Genomic DNA, 24,109 nt, shown 5'->3' with positions numbered 1-24,109 from the left:
GTAAGCCTTTGCCTTTCAGATGCCGGAATGCTAACCTGTTCTTTCTTGTCTTTATAGGTGTTGCTGAAGACTGGATTCAGGATGGTAAGCCTTTTTCCTTAGGCCCAGGACCGGATGCAGAAGACACGATGAGCGTTCTGCTGCAGAGGTTGCAGAATAACGCAAAGCAAGATTCATCCACCGGGTGTGGTTTAAATAGCCTCCTGTAGTGCTTAGGTGTCTCCTTCCACAGCCACGCCCAAGTAAGAAAAGAGTTCCTGGTAAGAAAAGAGTTCCTGCCTTCCAGAAGAGTTCCAGTGTTCTGAATCTAGGGAGTGGCTCCAGCCCCACCCAACAGGAAAAGTAGTTCCAAACAGAAGAGGATCAGAGGCTCAACTGGCAGGCAAGTAAGCAGCATGGTCTGCTGAAGGTAAGTCCACCCAAGCATTATGAGCCCGGCGCTTCCAGCGCTGGGACTGGGCATATTTATGAGCCTGGTGCCACTGGCGCCAGGACTGGGTCCAAAAGGTCCCAATTGGGACTGGTTGGCACTCGGAACCTGGGTTATGGATCTGCTTCCAAGGGAGTTGGGAAAACCCTGACCTTTTGGAAGCAGAGATCATGACAGTACCCCCCCTCAAGGCCCCTCCCAAACCGGGCTTCTCCGGGGGTTTTGGCTTGTCAGGAAATGTTCGGTGAAATCTTTTGATTAGGCGAGGAGCGTGGACATATTCAGCAGGTTCCCAGGATCTCTCTTGGGGGCCGTAGCCTTTCCAGTCAATTAGGTAGAATAGTTTAGATTTGGAGATCTTGGAGTCCAGAATGCTTTTGACTTCAAACTCGAGTTCTCCATCCACTAGGATAGGTTTTGGAGATTTGGTTAGTCGGGTTTGAGGTTGCACGGGTTTTAATAGAGAGACGTGGAAGACCGGATGTATCTTCATGTGCGGGGGCAAGTCCAACTTGACCGCTACTGGGTTTACTATGGTAGTGATGGAATAGGGACCAAGGTATCTTGGGTTGAATGTGCGTGGCCCTTTTAGAGATAGATATTTGGTGGATAACCAGACTTGATCCCCTACTTGATAGTGAGGGGCTTCCTTCCGATGTTGATCTGCTCCTTTCTTGTATTGTTCTTTAGCCCTTTGAAGGTGAGAAACAGCTTCCTTAAAGGCTTGGGTGATTGTAGAATGCAGGTAGTCTACTGCTGGTGTTTCAAGATCTTGGAGGGGATCCAACTCCGAGGTTCGAGGGTGACTGCCGTACAAAAGAAAAAACAGGGTTTTCCCAGTTCCCGAATGGACAGAGTTATTGTAGGCATACTCGGCTATCCAAAGGATGTCTTTCCAAGTTTTTTCAGTTTGTTGCAGCATGCAGCGTAAATACTGTTCCAGAGTTTGATTGGTCCTCTCGGTTTGTCCGTCGGTCTGAGGGTGGTGACTGGTCGATAGTCTCACATCAATTTGAGCCGACCGACAGCAACTTCGCCAAAAATGAGAAATAAATTGACTACCTCGATCCGAAATTAGAACCGAAGGAAAACCGTGCAGTCGGACGATGTTTTCGAGAAATTCTCGGGCCAGAGTTGCTGCTGTTGGCAAGCCTTTGAGCGGAATGAAATGCGCCATCTTGGAGAATAAGTCCACGATTACTAGAATCGTATTGTATCCGGAGCATGGAGGTAGATCGGTGATGAAGTCCATAGAAAGCGTATGCCAAGGGCGAGGTGGGATGTCAATAGGGCGTAAGAGGCCTGCTGGTCTTTCCTTTTGACTCTTGTTTTGGGCGCATACTCCACAGGACATTATAAAGTCTCTGATATCTTTTTTCCAAGATGGCCACCAGAAGTAGCGCTTGATCTTTTCTGAGGTCTTGGCTATACCGGGATGACCTTCCATTAAAGAGTCGTGATAACAAGAGATTACTTTTTTTCTGTAAATCTGTGCTGGGTAGGTATAATCGTTCTTGGAAATACAATAAGTTGTCCTTTACTGCAAAGTCCTTTCCCTGCAGATGCCAATTCTGTATGTCTGCTGGAGTTACAAGTTGCCTGGCTTTATCCTTAACTTCCTCTATGGATTCTGTGGCGATTACACCCAGAATTCTTTGTTCGGGAATGATTGGTACAGGTTTAGGGTTGACCAAGTGTTCTTCCACTCCCATCCGAGAAAGGGCATCGGCTTTACCGTTCTTTGTACCAGGTCGATAGGTAATTATGAAGTCAAACTCGGCAAAGAATAATGCCCAACGGAGTTGTCTAGAGGATTGGGCTTTTGCGGTCTTCAAATATTGCAGGTTTCGGTGATCCGTAATCACAGTAACGGTGTGTCGGGCCCCCAGCAGATAATGCCGCCAAGCCTTAAAGGCAGACTTGATAGCCAGAAGTTCCTTGTCAGTAATCGTGTAATTGATTTCAGGAGGCGAGAATTTGCGGGACCAAAATGCCACGGGATGCAACTGATTGGTTACCGGGTCCTTTTGTGATAGAACTGCCCCCATGGCAAGGCTTGAAGCATCAGTTTCCACGATGTAGGGGAGTTCGGGGCGAGGGTGTTTTAAGATTGGTGCAGAGATAAATTTAGTCTTCAAATCCTGGAAAGCTTGTTCCGCCTCGGTAGACCATTCAAAACGTTTGTTTTTCTTTAACAAGGCAGTGATGGGCTGGACTATTCGAGAGAATTCGGGGATAAACCTGCGGTAAAAGTTAGCGAAGCCTAACATGCTTTGCACACCTTTTACGGAGGATGGTGATGGCCATTTGAGAACTGCATCGACCTTCTTTGAATCCATACGCACTCCGCAAGGTGATAATATGAATCCCAAGAATTCAACTTCAGTCACGTTGAAAACACATTTTTCCAACTTAGCGAAAAGTTTGTGTTGACGCAATCTTTCGAGGACCATTTTCACGTGTTTCCGATGTTCAGATTCCGATGAAGAATAAACGAGGATGTCGTCAATGTAAACAACAACACATACATCTATGAGCTCTCTGAGGACATCGTTCATAAAATATTGAAAGGCGGCCGGGGCATTGCAAAGTCCGAAGGGCATGACCTGATATTCAAATAGCCCATACTTGGTGCGGAAGGCCGTCTTCCATTCATCGCCCTCTTTTACTCGTACCAAGTGGTAAGCTCCTCTAAGATCCAGCTTTGTATATATGCATGCTTTTCTGACTTGGTCCAGGAGTTCAGGGATCAAAGGTAATGGATATCTATTCTTAACGGTGATCTGGTTCAGGGAGCGATAATCGATACAAGTTCTAAGGTCTCCTTCCTTTTTTGGAACGAAGAACAAAGCTGAAGAAGCAGGGGACTTGGAAGGACGAATAAACCCATTTGCCAGGTATTGATGTAGGTATTGTTGAAGGTGAAGGTTCTCAGGCTCGGTGAGGGCATAAATTCTACTACAAGGAGGAGTAGATCCAGGTATCAGGTCTATCTGGCAGTCATAAGACCTATGAGGAGGTAGAGAGTTAGCCTGATCCTTCCGGAAAACATCTTGGTATTCTAGGTATTCGGGAGGTAACTGGGGAGTCTCTGAAGAAATTGCGGCCAGTGCAACACCAGGTGGAGGGTGACAAGTAGAGACACATTCTGGAAACTGGACCGTTCTTGCTCGCCAATCGATCAGAGGATTGTGTTTCTCTAACCAAGGTATTCCTAGAATAATCTGAAACTGAGGGGCCTTGATCACATCGAACACGATCTTCTCATGGTGTCCATCTTGACTTACTAGCGTCACCTCTTGAGTGGTATGCGTTACTGGCCCGGAGGCTATCTCCGTACCATCCACCGTAGTAATGACGTCCTTTACAGCCTTGGGACAAAGAGTTAGATTCATCCTCAAAACCATTTCATGATCCACATAATTGCCGATGGCACCGCTGTCGACGTAAGCTTCAATTGCATGTAATCGATCCGGATTATCAGGGCTAATGAGGACCATAGGTATCACGAAATGCGAGGTCACGGAACTGGTTTTCACGCTCGGCAAGAGAACCTCTATTCTTGTCGGGCGAGGTCGTTTCCCTGCTCAGAGTTTGTAACTTTGGTAACTGCAGCTCCTACTGCCTTCTTGGCAGGTTTCACCGGACAGTCTCGAAGAAAGTGCCCTGAGTTTCCGCAATATAGGCATAATTGCAACTGTTTCCTCCTTTCCCGCTCCCTTTGTGTTAGAGGACCTTTCAGACCCCCTATTTGCATGGGTTCCCCGGAGTCTACTCCTTTGGAAGGAGTTGGCGGTTTGGAAAATACTCGAGCATCAAACTTGGAACGATCGGCCTTCCTGTTCTGCAGCCTGTGATCTATTTGAACGACCAAGTCTATATAATCCGAACAGTCTTGTGGGGGATTCACTACTTGGGCTAAAACGTCTTTGAGCTCTCCACGTAGACCTCTATAAAACAGCGTAATCCTTTTGTCCTCAGGCCATTGAGTTTCCACTATTAGTCTATTGAAAGATGCAATATAAGCCAAAAGGTCTTGATTACCCTGTCGCAACGAAAGAAGCTCATTGTCCAAGGCCTGCCCCTGTGAATGTCTTGCGAACAGTTTTTTCATACTAAGCTGAAAGGCTTGAAAATCATGGAGAACCGGATCATCTTGATTAACTAGAGGGATCGACCAGTCTGCCGCATTGCCACTAAGGTACGAAAGTACAAAAGCTACTTTTGCTTGATCAGTTGGAAAGGCTGCTGGCCGGCATAAGAAGTGCAACCGGCACTGATTGATAAATACTGCAAACCTCTTTGGGTCACCAGAAAATCGTTCGGGCGGAGCCAGAGGTACATTCCCAGGTAGGTTGATCTGCACTGGATTCATAGAGGATGTTGAAGGAAGATTTGCCCCTGATGCGGGTAACGGGGTCTGTCCGGCTTGTGACTGTAGCACTTGTCTAGCAAGATTGTCTGTTCTCTCCTTGGAAATAATTAGTTCCCTTCTTAGAGCATTCGTTTCCTGACGAGCTGCATGCACTTCTGCCCTTAGTTCCCCAAGTAACCGGGCTAGGGGGTCAGTATCCGAGGTTTCCATAGCGCCTGGGCGAGAGTTTTGCGGTAGGCTTTGCGTTCTGTAACGCTCACCTGATTCTCGCAGAGGCGCCGGTCTTGACTGGGCGACTACCGTATCTTCAAAGGTGATGTGTAGCACCCGGTTGGCTCTTTGGGCTGGACCTCTGTGCACTGTATGCCTGACGTGTAGAGTAAGATGTCTGCAGATAGAAAATATGGGGTTAATGAACTGGGGTTATTGGGGTGTCCCTATCTCTTTCCTCTTCTCCTCTCCTGTAGACCCCCAAAGGTTAACGCTCTCACCTTAGGTAAGTGAATGCCGAGCTCTCCATCTGCCTCAGGGCAGGGTGCTGTAACCAGTTTCTTCACTGGATAGGTAGCGCAGGCCTCTTGACTTCAGAGGACTGCTGTCCGTCGTTTACTGCACGAACGGTAAGTTTCGAGTCATTCAAATGTCTTTAAAGTCTTTAGTAATGATGTCTCTTGTTTTGCAGGGTTCCGGCGATGGCGGATGACGGGCTGAAGTGAGTTGAAGATGGAGCCCGTGTGATGAATAGAAGCGCCTGGAAGCACGTAAGTAAGCGCTTGTTGCCTGCTTCACTATGCGCTCTAACTGTCTTTTTATTTTGCAGGTACGAGTTCGGAGCGGCTGCAGGGTGCCAGAATACCCACTGGATTAGATGTGGAAAGGAGTAATGGCACGTGAGTATTAAAGTTCCCCAATGTCTTTAAACGCACCTTGTTTTGTCTTTCAGATGCGGGATGCAGCGCCGAAGACCTCCGGAGCGCACGAAGAGTAGGTAAGCCTTTGCCTTTCAGATGCCGGAATGCTAACCTGTTCTTTCTTGTCTTTATAGGTGTTGCTGAAGACTGGATTCAGGATGGTAAGCCTTTGCCTTTCAGATGCCGGAATGCTAACCTGTTCTTTCTTGTCTTTATAGGTGTTGCTGAAGACTGGATTCAGGATGGTAAGCCTTTTTCCTTAGGCCCAGGACCGGATGCAGAAGACACGATGAGCGTTCTGCTGCAGAGGTTGCAGAATAACGCAAAGCAAGATTCATCCACCGGGTGTGGTTTAAATAGCCTCCTGTAGTGCTTAGGTGTCTCCTTCCACAGCCACGCCTAAGTAAGAAAAGAGTTCCTGGTAAGAAAAGAGTTCCTGCCTTCCAGAAGAGTTCCAGTGTTCTGAATCTAGGGAGTGGCTCCAGCCCCACCCAACAGGAAAAGTAGTTCCAAACAGAAGAGGATCAGAGGCTCAACTGGCAGGCAAGTAAGCAGCATGGTCTGCTGAAGGTAAGTCCACCCAAGCATTATGAGCCCGGCGCTTCCAGCGCTGGGACTGGGCATATTTATGAGCCTGGTGCCACTGGCGCCAGGACTGGGTCCAAAAGGTCCCAATTGGGACTGGTTGGCACTCGGAACCTGGGTTATGGATCTGCTTCCAAGGGAGTTGGGAAAACCCTGACCTTTTGGAAGCAGAGATCATGACACATTTCGCCCCTTTTTCTGTGACTGACTACTAGTCTTATCAGACCCATAAGCCCCAGACTGACAGGGGGTGACTGATTCATGTTTATACTTCCGTAAATACTTTTTTGCCATTTGCGATCTGTTTCCAGTGCACTCTGAGAAAAGATCCAAATGCACCCTGGACTCCTCATCAAGTTGGTGTAGGTTAAAACCATTATCATCATCCTGTTTTCCTGCAACTTCTTTCTTTAGATTTGCTAGTCTGACCTTTACATCATTTTGCTTCTTGTTGCTTATGCTATTAGCCTTTTTATTACGAGCATTTCTCTTCTGTGCTGTAGCCATTATTCTCTTTTCTCTCTGTGTTAATACCACAATCTGATTTCCAGTCTCCACTTCAGAAACTGAATCATTTGTGGTTTCCCACAATTCTTTCATAGCACCATCAGAGAGATCAATCAAGTCGAATAACACTGTAGGGCTGACCCCCCCCGCCCCCTCTCCGACAGAGTCAGGTTTCAGTCCTGGCGATGCTCGAATCTCCAATAGATCAGTTTTTCCAGAAATGATCGCTTCCTTGATAGCCTCTATATCTGACTTTATTTGCTGTATTGCAATACCAACAGCACCCTCAGAGTCCAATTCGGAAATTATCGACTTGGCCTCTGCACGGTTGCTGTTGGACACCGGTATGGCTACCATGTCAGCAAATTATTTTATTTCCGCATCTACCATTCTAGCATCGCCTGGGGTTTGTTTCATGTTATCAGTCATAGGGACTTCCTTCTTGTGGTTCACCACTAATGCAGACACAGCTTGGCATGTAAATAACATTCCCTCCACTTCGTTGATTTTACATAGGAGTTCTGTCATATCAGATCTTAAATTCCCTAATTCACAATAGGTAAACTCATTGCCCTTATCTAGAAGATGTAAAAATCTAGAGAAAACCATGAAGTCTGCCCCAAACCCAAAAACATCTCGAGCACGGAGATCGATCTCTTCATCATGTATAACATGCTCACGGTGGCTCTCTCTGGGAAGAATCCCTGTCGTTATTTCAAACATATTGATTTGTTCCTTGGAATTTGTAAATTAATTCATCTGGGCTGGAGGATTGTTAATATGTGCATAGTGATTCTTTTCTTTTTCTAATTCACTATACCATTTATTTTTACACAACTCAGCATCATTAATACCACAGGAGAATGAGTATGCACCCCGATTATGCTGGGGGGGAAGACTAAACATATGTACATCCTCCGTTCCAAACAGTAGTTTAGACACTGGGGTAGATGGTCCTAAAGAGAATCTCATCCTCTTTCCTACTTCCGCCTCTATGGCAGTACCTAGTATAGAGCAATCATTCAACTCTCGAAATTTAATTTGAGTAGTTTCACTTTGCTCCAGCTTTTTACTTAACCACTCCTCATCCTCAACATCAATCTTGTTAATGATATCAGTAATGGTGAGGTAATTAACTTCCTTTACATTAAATTTAATGGGCGAGGACTTAAATTTACATCATTACAAACAGCAGCAGTAACGACTCCCTCCCCATCCACACCTGTGGACTGAGGTACAGAGACCAGGCTGAATTCATTGCATTCAAAATTGACAACCTCCCCTTGTGGGTCTGTCTGAATCCCTAAGTCTTCATTAAGGGACATTTCATTCAACATTTCCACCCTAGTCCTTGCTGGGCTGTGTGCTCCCGTGAGTTTTCTACCACTTCTCAAACCATTCACCATACTGCCGGACACACAAATGTGAGCTCAATATCAGAGGGAAAAACTATAGCTATACCAATTAATGGTGGAAAAATCTAACGGAGTGAAAACATTCAAAATAACTCAGGGTGAGATACCCAAAATGTTGTCAAAGCGGAGGCTGGCATGTTGCGAACTCAAAACAGTAGGTGTCGCACCCTGAAAGTTTCAACACAATTTGACAATCTGATAGCATGATATTCATCATAAATGCATATGTGAATACAATGCTTACTTAAATTGCTGGCACGCGCACCCATCATCCAGCCAAACAGCCTAACAGCCACTTACTATGGCACTTCTGATGAGCCTCACTAAATATAGGAAGTGAAGAGTGGATGTTGGCATGCTGGGGGGGCGGAGCTACAGAAGGATAACTGCAGGAAAAGAGAATAAACTCCAGTAAGTAACCACGGTAAACCAAGGTAAACAAGAAATATACGTTGAATGCCACAATGAGCAGTGAGCCTCTGTTTTCTATCAGCAATTGTCACTAGTAACGTTCATTTACTTGGTTAGTGTAGTCCAATGCCGAGTTACGGCAATGTAACAAAGCAGCAGACTTCCTCTTGAGGACAACTTCTCTCCACTCGGCAGGAAAGCCAAGTCCAACAGTGTACACCGCCTAACACAGCCTAACAGCCACTTATGGCACTTCCGATGCGCGTTTTAGTTTTTCCTATATTCGGTAGGCATAAAAGGTGCGTTTTTAGACAAGTCTTTTCCCTATGTGTGATTAACTTTAGCCAACTGAAGGGAACCTTCATTTGGCAAGGAACACTTGGGATAAACATATATTGGACAGAGCCAGGATGAAGAAGTGGTTCGCAGGGCAATACTGCCATATATTGCTGGGCACAGGACTGACAGCATATAACAGTGTTGCAGTGCTAGCACATATTATTGGCGGGAATTGTGATCTGTTCTGGACACAGTCAGCATGAAAATGTGTTTTACATTAAGTGTAGGCATATACTGTTGAAATGGGCCTCAACGGTTTTAATTTGGGCAGAGAAAGTATGAAAATGTTACAAGATGTGCGTTTGTACTGTTGATGAACTGTCATCTAGTACAGTTTTTTGTCTGTTCATCTACCGAACTGACTGTAAATTGTATGAATTTTCGTACCATATTTGTCGGGAAAGTGTGCTTATGCTCCATTATAAAGAATTATTGTACAAAGATTCCCGGAAGTGGAGCCACTGAACCCCAGGCCAATCATCTCCTCTGAAACGGCATAAACTCGCTTGACAAACAGACTCGCTATAGAAACACTTGTGCACAGGGGCCTCATAAATGCAATATCATATCATAGCTATTTCAAAGAAACCATTGATGATGTTCAACTTTTTTAATTCACCAGTCACTGTTGACTGGGGGGTGGGGGGACGATAATATCTACTTCCATATTCGAGTCATGAGTTAATCAGCTAAAATAATTACTGTACTCTCTTTTCTCCTAATTCGATACCAGGAGAGATCACATATTCTCTGTTTAGGTGCCAAATCTTGCAACATACTCCCAGATAAGATGTGTCATTTTGTCCCTATCACTGTTTTTCAAAATGCAATTCTATACATCACTGTCCACCTTCTACATTTCTCTGTGGTGAATTGATGTATTGCACCAAAAGGTGATTTAGTTCACTAATTGTGCATTAAAACAAATACAAGACTGTACCATGAAGATTTGTAAATTGCTTAGATCTAGCCGTTATTCCCTGTGGCTCTCTTTATGTCACTCTTCTATTGTGCACTATTGGGCTTGAAGAGGAAATACATGTGTTATCGGATATGTCATGTCATGGGGCATTTCTACAGCGTATCAACTGCAGTGAGGCTCCTTGACACTTCAAAATGTACTATGTGATGGCACGATTCCCAGCCAACGATATAACAGCGCTATGAAGTAGCAGCTGCTTTGAGTTTTCCACCAGAGAGGAAATAACTAGACCTCTAGTTTAGGTCAACAAGAAAGAGTGTGAGTTGGCCAGAAAGCATTGAATATTGAAAGATACAAATAACAAGCAAACTCTTTTTTTTGTATACAAAAGATACTCTTGTGCAGCATGATAGTGCTTCACAATATCTTCATAATAATAGTAAGACGTATACATTAATAATACATTATTAGTAATAACATAGTAACAATAATAAAAACATAAAAATAACAAAATAGATAATCATTTCCCATGTTCTCTTTCCGCCCTGATCCACCAGCACAAAGGCCTTTGGTAACTTCCATTCAATCATAGACATCTCAATGTGCATTGTATCTGGGTTAGCAGGCCAAGGTGCACACAAATGATAGACAAGTAATCACATGCTTCCTATTACTTACTGTGTGTTCGAGAAGAACATGTGCTATTTCATGGCCTAACATAAACGACAACTGATCAGTGTCGGTCACTGCCTCCAGCAAACCAGTGTAAACAAACACTTGTCCATTCTACAAGGAAAAGGAAAATCTAATTAGTAGCGGCTTAAACGTGATTGTGTTTCTTTAATTTATTTTATTCTATTTTTTTTTTAGAGTGTCTTATTGAAAAAGCAGTTGCAACAAGTTGACATTCCACTTACATTCATGACTTTTTATTTACTGCCATAGAGTTTCATGTTTTAAATTACGGAATATTGCATATAATATTCATAATGCCAAGACAAACACAACTCGACTGTCATTTTTTGCATTTAATATTGTTATAGTCCTCTACTTCTGATATCACAATATGCTGATTACATTGTAATCATCTCTGGTAGACTGCCATCTGGCAAGGGTGTGGAAGCCCTGGCTTTCTTGATTTTTATGAAATAATACAAAGATGCTTGTAATTCAATTTATGAAAGGGGGTTTCTGCTAATCAAATCCCTTTCATAAAGCTGCATGACGAAAGCCTAGTGCATACATGTGCCTGCTGTACCAGTCTCCTGACAACTGCAGAACCTGCTCTTCAGTGGCCCAGGGAAGGTGAAAAGGTTGCATGTGCATTCCTGACAGCTGCTGCAACCCAGTCACTGCAGATAGACGATGCAATTTAACTTCTGCACCTCCGATGCAAAATATAATAATTGTTGCCTTATCTATCTGGCATCAGGGTAACCTCTCTAAATATGTCATACCTGGTTATGGTGTAGTGACTAATAAGAGCACAGAATTATCAAAACCATACCAATTTGATATCATTCAAGTGTCAACCTTGTGAGCATAGGCCAGATATGTGAGGGCAATGTGTATTTGGGGAGCCTGGCTGGCTGATCTGCTACCAGTGAGACAACAGCCAGGTTGCTGCCTACCTTTGATCCTAGGGAGGAAGAGTAATGTCTTCCCTCAGGCAAAGGAGATCTCCTGGGTACCTTGCTTTCAAATGAGCACTCGCATAACAAATGCTAGCTTCATAGAAGGGGTTGCACTTCAAAGGGCCTTTAAAGTGGGAAGGAGGAAGGGCTAGGGTGGTGTGATGCATCCAATGGAGTCATCACTGATTCCTCAGCAGTATCCTCCTCCCATGTGGCCAGGAGACGGCAGCGCTAACGGATCCTGACCCTGAGGGGGGTCATGAGGGAGGATCACATGGAAAGAGACAGCCTCCGGGGAGATGCCATGACTTCATTTGATGAGACATGGTATTCCCCATTTGCCCATGAAGAAAATCAAATACCCTGATGCCCAATACCCTAATGGCCTATTACCATTCATCTACTACCCCCTTTAGGGAAAATAGAGAAACCTTTTCCCAAAACCTTAAAAACCCCAAAACAATCTTTTCCATTTCTAGTTATCCACCATATAGAATTGGCTCATTCAGAACTGTTGAAAGTGATTTTCTAAGTAACCTGTATCAATCGACATCAATCAACTCCGCTGGACATTTAAAGATTGGCCACAAACTCTTGAAGGCTGCTGCTGTTTGGGAGAGGTTGTTGCACCTCTCTGCGAGGCTTGTGGAGCTTGGAAGCACGAACCAGTGTGGTGGTGTTGAGCTGCTTGCCAGAGAGCAAGCAGAGAAACGCTGAGAGGACGGGATGCGTCACAGAAACGCCAAGAACCAGTGGAAGACTCCTGGGCTTTCGGCAGCCCAAGAAGGCAGCGTTTCACCCACCAGCACCTGGATGGACTCAGTTATGCACAGGTGAAGTTAAGAGAGAGACCAGAACGACGCAAGAACAGTCCAGAGTGGAAACCAGGTGGCAAAGCTTTGCTGCGTAAGCATGAACGGGACAAATAAAGCCAGAGAAACTGAGACAATAAAGAGACTGATTGAAAATCAAGAAGGCATATTACATATATGGACCCCAGCCATATTTGAATGTATGGAATCCAAATATGGGTAGAACCCAAATCGAATGATGAATCAAGGAGTTGCGATATACCAAAAGGAGCATGTGCAACTGTGGAAGTAATAAAGGAACCACGTGTGAATATAAGAAGCCCTGGTAGGCGAGTAAAGCAGGCAGCTACAAGATTGTGTGAATACAAGAAGCCTTGGCAGGAGAGTATAGCAGGCAGTCACAAGTGCATAAGAAGTACAAACGGGGGAGTATACCCGGCAATTGCAAATCTACAGAATGCAACAAGAAAAGATATATAACTGTGTTTTCTAAACAAGAAGGAACTATTTGAAAGAAGTGGTAACCATAAGACTAAGCAACTTTGTACATAACATTATTGTTTTGGGCCAAGAAAGACACAACAAACTGTTAAACCAACAATCATTTGTATCAAGGAAGACCACCCGCTGGAACCAGGGCTCACCCTCATGATTTACTGTGGGCATCGTGTTCCTTCCTGTGCCTCCCATTTCACGTAGGACAAGGGTGACTGGGTCTTGTGCAAGAAGGCAAGGGTCACTTTTTACAGTGGCCGGGATTGGACCCCTTACAGGAGGTTTGATTCCATGTAATCCTCTGTGACGTTTATCTTTATAAGGATGGGGACTCCCACCCATTTCTTGATTTCTTTGGACCCCAGGTGGGAGCGAACTCCATTTCAAAATCCTCTGCAATAGAGATGAAGACATCAAGCATCAAAGACAGAGGAATGATCTGTCCCATAACCATACCCAGTGAACAGATAGGGTGTCAGTTGTTGGACCAAGGCCTCTCTGCTGGCTGCACTGGAACCATGACCCAGTTCACTGGAGGTGAAGATCACCTGTATGTGCCAGTCAAGCAAGAGGTGGAAGTGCAATCAAAGACTGTACTTTGTAGCTGGAGACCCTGGATTGTGATTCCCAGCAACCCAGAAGTCAAGGAACAGTGTTGGGTGCCGATTACCACTTTGAACTACTTGTGAGACTTCACAGAATTCAAAGTCGCTAGCCCCAACCTTTTTCATGCGATGTGCCGTTGCTACTTGGATCGCACTGGATATTGGACCCAGTCGACCATCTCACCAATCCAGTGCCAAATCACCACCTTAGGCAGCTCCTAGAAGCATGGCTCAATGCTTTTGAGCTTCTACATACAAGAATAAGGTACCATGAAGAGGCTTTGTCCCCCCGTTACACTTTCGGGGCCATCGTAAGTTTTAAGGCTAATCTTTGCCTTTTTTTTCCTAAAATGTATTATTTTAAACAGGGAAATTGGTTCAATTTCTTGCCTGCATATCCCTGCTCAAGTACCCAGTGTGCAGTACTAGATCTGTCTGCCTTTTCTGTGTTCTATTACAGGGGTGGGCTTTAGCTTGTTTCCACATTTAGTTATTTTTATATAACCTTTATTGGACATTCATTCATTTTGGGCTTTCTGTACTATTGTTTGGGTTGCTACTGTGCTCATGTCACACTCTTCCGGAGAGTATAGCCTTGCCTGTGCCCATGTTACCATATAACGTTCAGAATCAGTTTGTTTTACCTTCATGATTGGGATCACTATCGGTTTACTAGTGTGGGGCTGAGTTGGTAGTTTAGTAGCCATTTCGTCACATCTTCAAGTTGATATTTCAGTTAACTGTCACATTGATGGTTTAACAGACAACTCAAGACAAATTAAAATGTCAGTATAGGTTTTGTTTTGGTCATGCAGAGTAGGGATTCGGTTTGAATGAGTTCATTGGAAGGTTTTAGGTTCGAGTCAATTAACATTCTTGTTCCCCCTTGGAATCTTCTTACGTCTGTGTAGGGGCTCACCTCACCCAGTAATCCAGGAAAAAGTTCACAATCATTACTTATCAATCAGCTGGGTGACAAAACAAACAGAATGCTCTGTAGAACTGAACTGGACAAGCATTTCTCAACCCGCCCCTTTTGAATGGTAGATTTTAAGGAGAGAAAACACGTATTTTCATAAATCTCATTTGTTACATTTTGGGGGCAGTTCTAACAGTGATTGGGCACTCGTCATCAGGCCCCTATACATTGTCCACAGGGATTGGACGCACCATTTCTTGGAACACAAAGCATAACTCTCCTTCATGATGCTAAAAAACCCACCCCTCAATAACATCAACATGTGCTGACTGATAAAAACTCTCCATTCTCATTGGCTGGCACCCTTAAACGCTAATTGGACCTTCATGTTGGAGACAGCGTAAGCATCTCATCGAGCCCGCCCAATAAGGTGCTGCACGGGCATAAAGGAGGTCAAGAACATTGCTGCACACTCAGTCCCGTCCCTCTGATTGGATCCTTCTGTCCCTCACCCCCCTTTTGCCCCTCTGTACCTGCTTAGCCACACTACCTCCCCAACACCCTTCTCACAACACGTTGCCAACTTTGCTTGAAAAAACGTACAACACACCATTGCTGGATTTTAATTTACTGTATTTAATTAGTTTTTACCCTAGTAGTCTTGCCTTGGCTATGTTCATGGTACTTTGGCCTTCACATTATCGGCTGTGAACGTTATGGGAAGAGCAGCATAGTCCAACCCAGGAGAAAGAACTCCCCTCGCAAAAATCAATTAGATACTGTCTGGCATCCTCTGCCATCATGACCTTAGCTACTCTTGCATTCTGCTCACTTCACTACAGAATGAAAGCACAGTTAAAAATGAAGTTTGCTCCCTCTAACGTTGCTGATTGAAAAATGCATTTCTACCACAGGCCTACGAAAACATAGCTGTTCCATTGTTCACATATTGATATGATAGGTTATTTATGATGCGCTTAATACCCAGAGGTTTCTAAGCGCAGCCCGGGGCTCTAACCTGTGGTGTTCAGTGTCGTCCTGCTTCCAAGGCACGCACGTTGCCCCTGAGCTATCCTCCCGAGACAATGCATTTTATTGCTCACAATAACACAAACACCTCTACCTAACAATATTAAATCTATATAATAAATAAAACCCCATCTCTTTGCCCTTCTACCGACCCCTATGTAAGTGCTAAAACAACTACCCTGTGACAGGTATAGTTTTGCGTGAATGTTTGGACCTACATGTTTACACTCCCCCCATTAATCGATCAGCACTTCCGTCTCCCTACTGTGATATGTTTCTTTAGGTATCCAAATTCTTGACACCCCATGCATGCTATCCTCCATCACCAAATATTCTTCCGGAATGCAATTGAAAAAGTTGCATTCCACATCTCTGTAGTATCAACCCAGTGTGCACTATAATTTTCCAAATCAGGAGGGGGCATGGATAATGTTCCTGTTATGTTATGTTATTTTGCATTTATATAGCGCCTTATATACCATTGGTATGGTCTGAAGGCGCGGGTAGGTTGAACGCCCTTGGGAACCGAAGTTCAGGTCAGTAGAGAGAGTAGAGAGAGTCCAAAAGCACGTGTGCGCACCAGGTATGTGTGCAGCTGGTGCGGAATTCAAGTGGTAGCTGCTTCTTAGCGGTAGATGTGGTGGTTGAGAGATCAGTAGTATGTGTTCGCTCTGGTCGGCTTTATCCAGAACGAGTGTGGCTGCGTTAGGCCTGAGGAGAACGCCTGGCTGGGGGGTGTGAAACCAGCAATGTTTACTTAGACTGATGTGGAGTAAGCGGGAGATGTAGATATGAGAACAGTTATACCGAATGGTGTCATAGTATCTCTGCGTTCTAGATGAGTGGTGGTCTAAGGGAGAGAGTAAGCATGGGGTGTGGTATGATGTATGTTTTTCAAGTGTTCCCTTCATTCCAAAGCGTATTAAGTATGTCACGCAGTTCCGTGCCACACACTCGTCCGCTCCACACATTCGTCCAGTCGGCACCCTCGTCCAGTCCGCACCATCGTCCAGTCCACACACTCGTCCAGTCTACACACTCGTCCAGTCTACACACTCGTCCAAATTGGACACTCGTTCGGTCCACAACACTCATCCGGTCCACCCACTCATCGGCACAACATACTACTCGTCGGCTTGACAATACTACTCGTCTGCTCTGCGTGTCCATCCGTTCCACACACTCATCTGCTCTATGTATTTGTCCGCTCCATGCATTCATCTGTTACGCACACTCATCTGCACCACACATTTACCCGCTTCACACATTCGTCCGCTCCTCATAATCATCCGCACCAAACACTCATTCGCTCCATATACACATCTACATTACACAATCACTTTTTCGCTCTCCACATTCTCGACACTCCTTCGCTCCCCACACTCATCCGCTTCCCACCCTCCTCCGCTCCCCACACTCCTCTGCTCCCACACTTCTCCGCTCCCCACCCTTCTCCGCTCTCCACACTCAGTCGCTCTCCACACTCAGTCGCTCTCCACACTCAACTGCATCGTACGCCTCTGCGTTCTTCAAGTTCAGTCGCTCGCTACACTCGCTTCTGTGCTTTCCACATTCAGACGTTGTTCACTATCGACTGCTCTCCACACTCGTCCGCTCTCCACGCTCGTCCGCTCTCCACGCTCGTCCGCCCTCCACGCTCGTCCGCCCTCCACGCTCGTCCGCCCTCCACGCTCATCCGCCCTCCACGCTCATGCGCTCTCCACGCTCATCCGCTCTCCACGCTCTCCACACTCAAGCGCTCTACACACTCATCCGCTCTACACACTCAACCGCTCTCCACACGCAACCGCTCTCCACACTCATCCGCTCTCCACTCTCATCCACTCTCCACTCTCATCCACTCTCCACTCTCATCCGCTCTCCCTGCACATCCGCTCTCCATGCTCATCCGATCTCCGCGCACATTCGATCTTCGTGCTCGTCTGCACTCTACGCTCATCCGCTCTCAACGTTCGTCCGTTCTTTACGCTCATCCGTTCTCCACGCTCATCCGCTCTCCATGCTTATCCGGTCCCCATGCTCGTCCTCTCTAAATGCTCATTCGTTCTCGCATGTTCGTCAGGCCGAACGTTCATCAAGTCTATACGTTTGTCTGTTCAATATAGTTCTACGTCCTCGCCCTCTTGCTCTTTCCAGCGGAGTCCTATGTGCTCTTGGGTTTTGTTCGATTCTCTTTATTTGCGTGCTCGTTAATTCTGCACGTACTCATCAACTCAGTACACTCGACCGCTCTAGACACCCAACCATTCTTCATGCTCATTGGTATTATTATGTTCATCTAATTCATCCGGTCATCATACTTATTTGATCTTTCTAGTTGTCTGTTCTTCCACTCATGCACGCTTCGACTTAGTGTCTTTGTCTGCTCTGTACGCATCATCCATTCTAACTATTCCATATATGTCATTCACTGTGTTCCTTCCTCATTCATTATGTCCCTTTCATCGGTTCAGATCTCCTATGTTTCTCAATGATTTATTCCTAATATCCGTTTCACTGTTTTGATCTACTTTACTCGTTTAGCTCCGTTTGTCTTTCTAGTTTACATTCGAGTTTATTTAGCTGTCATTTCTCGCTTCAGGTAGATTGATGGGTCGGTATTATTGTGATGATGCTAGTTTTGGGTTTATGGGAAGAGCCAGGTTTTCAGTAGTTTGCGAAAGGACGTTAGGTCCTCAGTTAGGCAGATGTGGGGCGGGAGCGAGTTCCACAGGGTTGGAGCCAGGGCTGAGAATGATGATCCGCCTAGCCTGAATGAGTTTGTCTTGGGAATTACTAGGAGGCCGGCTGAGCATGATCTTAGGGTGCGAGTGGGATGATAGGGTATTAGTTTGTCTTGAAGATATTGCGGTCCAGTTTTTTGCAGTGCTCGATGGGAGAGGCATAAGGTTTTGAAAGCCACCCTACTGGCTACTGCAAGCCAGTGCAGTGTTTTAAGGGCTGGGGATATGTGGTCTCCTGGACCGAGCACAAGTAGCATTTTGGCAGCCGCGTTTTGTGCTCTTTGGAGTTTATTCAGTTGGTAGGCATGGATTCCGAGGTATAGGGGGTTTCCGTAGTCCAGTCTGGATATAACGATTGATTGGACAGCGGAGACTTTGTTGGGAAATGAGAGGTATGGAAAGATGCGTCTAAGGGTTTTAAGGTGGTAGTGGCTGGACTTTGAGACATTGTTGACTTGGCGCGAGAGTGTTAGGTCAGAGTCCAGGGTGCATCCAAGATTTTTCACTGTTTTGGAGGGTGTCGGTGAGTTGCCCATGGCGGGTGGCCAGGGTAGTGGGTGCGGAAGAAGATCGGAGTTGCCGCAAACCATGATTTCTGTTTTGGAGGGGTTTAACAAGAGGTGGCTTTGGGTCATCCAGCGCTCTATGTTAAAGAGGCAGGATGCCAGGCCGGGTTGGGAGTTGGGTTTCGAGTTCAGGAATTTTAGAATTAGTTGAGTGTCGTCGGCGTAGTTGTAACATAGGATGTTGTGCGAACCAACTATTGGTGGGACGGTGATCAGGTAGAGATTGAACAGGAGGGCGGATAGACATGCTCCTTGAGGGACTCCCGTGTCGACTGGTCGAGCTTGGGAGGTAAAGCTGGAGAGTGTCGTTATTTGGTGCCTGTCTTTGAGGAATGAAGCTATCCATTTAAGAGCGGTTCCACGAATTCCTAGGGAGTGGAGGCGGTCTAGGAGGATTGAGTGATTGATCGTGTCAAAGGCAGCGGATAGGTCGAGAAGGATTAGAGCGGCACATCCCGGGGAGTCTGCTGTCATTTTAACGTCGTCCCAGATAGAGATAGGGTGGTTTCAGTTCCGTGACGTGTTCTGAAACCTGATTGGGCGGGGTCAAGGAGATTATTGGCTTCGACAAAGGCATTTAGTTGGGAGTAGGCGGTTCGGTCAATGAGTTTTGCAAGGAATCTGGTGTTTGAGATTGGGCGGTAGTTTTTGGGCTCGAGAGGGTCGAGCGAAGGTTTTTTAATTAGAGGGTTGACGTGTACCATTTTGAATGCTTCGGGAAAAATACTGGAGGAAAGGGAGGCATTTATGATAGATCTTGCGTGTTCTCCTGCGCAGGTGGAAGCAAACATTTCTTTAGGGGTTGTGGCTGGGCAGGGGTCCAGAGGGGATCCAGATGGTCTGCGGGCAGATAGAAGGGGGGTGGGTGATTGCGGGGTAGGGTGTGGTAGTGAGCAGGGCGGGCATGGGCAGCGCTGGTGGGTCTGCGGTGTGGTTCAGGGGATGAGAGGTCCTGCGGTGAGTGGCGGTGTGGTTCAGGAGATGAGTGGTTTTGGGGTGGGTGGCATGCCATCGTGCCCCCCTGGCTTGGTGTTTGGAGAGGGTGCTGGCAGGGATTGCGGAGTAGGGTGGGTTGTCTTGGGAGGGGGGGCGGTTTAGGAGGGCAGATCGGAGAGTGGAGGAGGTCTACGGGAGTCGTTTCTGACGGGCACTGGAGGAGTTGGTGCGCTCATGATTGGTGTGAGCTTTGGGTTGATTTAGCGGGGTTTTCTGATTGCAGTTCTAGGATCGGTGACTCACGCTTTTAGACACACTTCCAGGTTCAACTAGTCAAGGACTAATTGGTGCTTCTAAGCGATTGGGTGTACTTCTAACTGCAATTTGGTACGCTACTAAATGGAGTTGGGTATACTTCTGATTTGAACAACTTTCTCAGAGAGTCTATTGGGCGCAACTTCTTAATGCATTTGGGTACACTTTTAATGCACTTGGGTACACTTCTAGATTGAATTGGGTACACTTCTAAATGCATTTGGGTACACTTCTAAATGCAATTGGGTACACTTCTAGATTCAGCTTTTCAGAGAGGCTATTGGGTACACTTCTAAATGCGAGTGGAAACAATTATAGATTCAATTTTTACAGGGAGGCTATTGGGCGCAACTTCTAAATGCAAATGCAATTGGGTACACTTCTAAAATGCCATTGGGTACATTTCTAAATGCAAATGGGTACACGTCTAAATGCAGGTGGGAACAATTCTAAATTCTACTTTCCCAGAGAGACTGTTGGGCGCAGCTTCTAAATGCAATTGGGTACACTTCTAAATGCAATTGGGTACACTTCTAACTTCAACTTTTCAGAGAGGCTAATGGGCGCAACTTCTAAATGCATTTGGGTATACTTCTAAATGCGAGTGGGAACAATTCTAGATTCAACTTTCACAGGGAGGCTATTGGGCGCAACTTCTAAATGCAAATGCAATTGGGTACACTTCTAAAATGCCATTGGGTACACTTCTAAATTCAACTTTTCAGAGAGGCTAATGGGCGCAACTTCTAAATGCAATTGGGTACACTTCTAAATTCAACTTTCTCAGAGAGTCTATTGGGCGCAACTTCTTAATGCGTTTGGGTACACTTTTAAATGCACTTGGGTACACTTCTAAATGCAATTGGGTACACTTCTAAATGCAATTGGGTACACTTCTAAATTCAGCTTTTCAGAGAGGCTATTGGGTACACTTCTAAATGCAATTGGGTACACTTCTAAAATGCCATTGGGTCCACTTCTAAATGCGAGTGGGAACAATTCTAGATTCCATTTTTCAGAGAGGCTATTGGGCGCAATTTCTGAAAGCAATTGGGTAAACGTCTAAAATGCCATTGGGTACACTTCTAAAATGCGAACGGTTCTAGTTTCTAAATTCAACTTTCTCAGAGAGACTGTTTGGGGCAGCTTCTAAATGCAATTGGGTACACTTCTAAATGCAATAGGGTACACTTCTAAATGCAATTGGGTACATTTCTAAATGCAAATGGGTACACTTCTAAATTCAATTTTCTCAGAGAGATTATTAGAGATTCCATCTAAGTGTGGCGTATGCTAACAATCACTGGTTGACATTATACTGCAGGCCATTGAAATGAAGGTTAGAGTGGCAGGAGCTTTCTGGAGTAGAGTAATTGCTCTACCCCTCAACCAAGCCAACACTTACGGTTTTGTCGGTGTCTGATGGCTTCCTTGGCTTCCCCTGCGGACACCAGCTGACACTTCCTGGAGCCGCCTCTGTTGGAGCCGCCCTTGGCCTTTGGGCCCTTAGCCGCTGGGGGCTGCCGGGCAGAGGGCTGCCCTGGGAGGGCTAGTATTGGCTTGGGGAACACGGTCCTCAGGACCAATCCGAGCGGGTGGTGGGCGGGTTTGGAGGCGGGAGGGAGGGCCGAGTGGGAATCAGGAAGTGCTGCAAGAAGGAACCTCGAGGGAAGCGGGAATCACCAGGGCACAGAGCCCACCAAAATAAAACACACTAAATAGGCAACAATATTTACACAAAAAGCTTCAGTGTTACTCACCTCGCTCTGGATGGAAAGAGCCGAGGGACGGACGCTGCAGAGGACTAGGTCTGGGGAGCAGGGATGCAACAGCCAATCGGAGCGGGTGGTGGGCGGGATGGGAGGCGGGAGGGAGGGCCGAGTGGGAATCAGGAAGTGCCGCGAGAAGGAACCTCGAGGGAAGCGGGAATCACCAGGGCACGGAGCCCACCAAAATAAAACACACTAAATAGGCAACAATATTTACACAAAAGGCTGCAGTGCACCTCACCTCGCTCTGGATGGAAAGAGCCGAGGGACGGACGCTGCAGAGGACTAGGTCTGGGGAGCAGGGATGCAATAGCCAATCGGAGTGGGTGGTGGGTGGGATGGGAGGCGGGAGGGAGGGCTGAGTGGGAATCAGGAAGTGCCGCGAGAAGGAGCCTCGAGGGAAGCGGGAATCACCAGGGCACGGAGCCCACCAAAATAAAACACACTAAATAGGCAACACTATTTACACAAAAGGCTGCAGTGCAACTCACCTTGCTCTGGATGGAAAGAGACAACCAATAGTATCTACTACCATATGCTATTCCAGTATCGTTTGTGTGTGTGTATATTTCTGGTGAGAGGGCTAGTGACATAATATATTTCCTTTTGTTCCCACCCCCTTGCAACATCTTAACGCTAGTTGACATGAACACAGAGTGATCAAAGCCACCACGAGAATCGGGACAGTTAATTGTGATGAATCCAATGATGTCATCCCTTCTTTCCCTGGGGGAACCCCCCCTTATGTGGCCAAGGGACAGCAGCCGCTACCGGATCCTGACCCTGGGGGCGGCTATTTGATGGAAGACCACCTGAGGGGAGATCACTCTCATGGAGACCCGATGACATCAATGGAGGAATTCACCAGTGATAGAAGCACTGCCCCTCCTGCAGCACTGGTAATAGGTAAGTGTGCAACCCATACTAAGGGTACTCACTCACTAGTCCCCGGGGATCTGTCATCCAAGTGGCCAGGGCACATTCATCACTTTTGGATCCAGTTCCTGGGGGTGGGCCAGTGTAGGAGGGTATCACCTGGGAGAGAGGTCTTGAATGATGAGACGTGGTATCCCCTTCCCTGTAACACCTTTACCCCCATCCTACCAGGTAAGATATTTAGGAACTCTACCCCCCCACACTTTTACAACACAAACACTTTCTAGCGGACAGCCCGCTATGAGAGAAAACAGACTAACACCCAAACAGTATACCTTTTACACTTGATATATATTTTGACAGACTCGACTAGAACTGTGTTATTATTATTTGATGGTCATAGCTAGCTCCCATCCTTAGATTTAGAATTCGATAGGTGTTTTTCAAACCCCATTGAAGTTCAATAAACACCCTTGAACTGAGATTACTTGTGTCTGTCTTACTGTTTGATACCATTCCTTCCTTACAGTACAGATTTAATATCTCAGGGCAATGACAGAGTTGACGCAGTGGCCAAAGAAGTAGTGTATCTGCCAGTAGGAACAACCCATTATATACCCTACAGGGAAGAAAAGACACCTGTGATTCCCGACATTGCAGCAGCCCTTATTGAGGGCTATAATGCAGTACCTGTGGCTCACATAATAGAACTACAGGGAGGGGTACCACAGCAGGAGCAGGAATTCTGGGTTAAGAGAGGGTGTTCTTTGTCATCCAAAGACCTAAAATGGAGGCAAAACAGCACAGGGAAACCAGTAATGCCCCAGGAGCTGCTTTAAATGGCACTGTACCAGTTGCATTACCCTGCGCATACCTCAAAGGAACATGACGCTGACGAAATACAGGAACAATGGTTTGTGCCAAACTTGCAGGAGCATGTGACAGAATTTGTAACTGTGTGACGTGTCAGCAGTACACTGTGGGTCACACACTAAAAACAGTGAAGGCAACATTACCACACCCATCAGGGACGCTTTCGACATTTGCATATCGACTACATTTATATGACTGCTACATGTAGTTCTTATCGCTTTTTTATTGTGGTAGTGTGTCCATTTTCATGTTGGCTAGAGGCAGGTCCATGTGCCCATAATGATGCCAAATCGGTTGCCACATTTTTAGTAAGGTAGAGATTCCCAAGGTGGGGAGTGTGTGAGGTGTTAAGATCCAACAACGGACAACACTTTATAAATTATTTTTTCAAGGAGACAACATCCTTATTGGTCATCAAGCACAAGTTGTGCTCGGAGTACCATCCTAAGGCCAACAGCATTGTAGAGCGCTTCAATGGCTTGCTTAACCCCTTAAGTGTCAAGGACAAGTATGCCTGTCCTTTTTGCACAGACTTGCATAATAGCCTGGCAGTTAAGGGGTTAAGGAGAACTTGCAAAGTTGACTGACACACTTCACAAGAGCTGGCTCTACTGTCTGCCTCTTGCTTTGTTTGCACTGCA

General features: G+C 46.0%; 1 protein-coding gene across 2 annotated transcripts in view; it reads right to left on the bottom strand.

Annotated features, from left to right (window-relative positions):
- Nucleotides 1-24,109, bottom strand: part of OMA1 (OMA1 zinc metallopeptidase) — an 821,003-nt gene that overhangs the window by 483,652 nt on the left and 313,242 nt on the right. For both annotated transcript variants that reach the window (XM_069642087.1, XM_069642086.1), the window contains exon 5: nucleotides 10,574-10,681. In XM_069642087.1, the coding sequence (XP_069498188.1) occupies nucleotides 10,574-10,681 (108 nt within the window). The remainder of the gene's footprint in view (nucleotides 1-10,573; nucleotides 10,682-24,109) is intronic.

The sequence above is a fragment of the Ambystoma mexicanum genome, chromosome 1q (assembly GCF_040938575.1).
Source record: "Ambystoma mexicanum isolate Mex_15411 chromosome 1q, UKY_AmexF1_1, whole genome shotgun sequence".
Classification (NCBI taxonomy): Eukaryota; Metazoa; Chordata; class Amphibia; order Caudata; family Ambystomatidae; genus Ambystoma; species Ambystoma mexicanum.
This window is presented reverse-complemented; position numbering and strand designations above follow the sequence as displayed.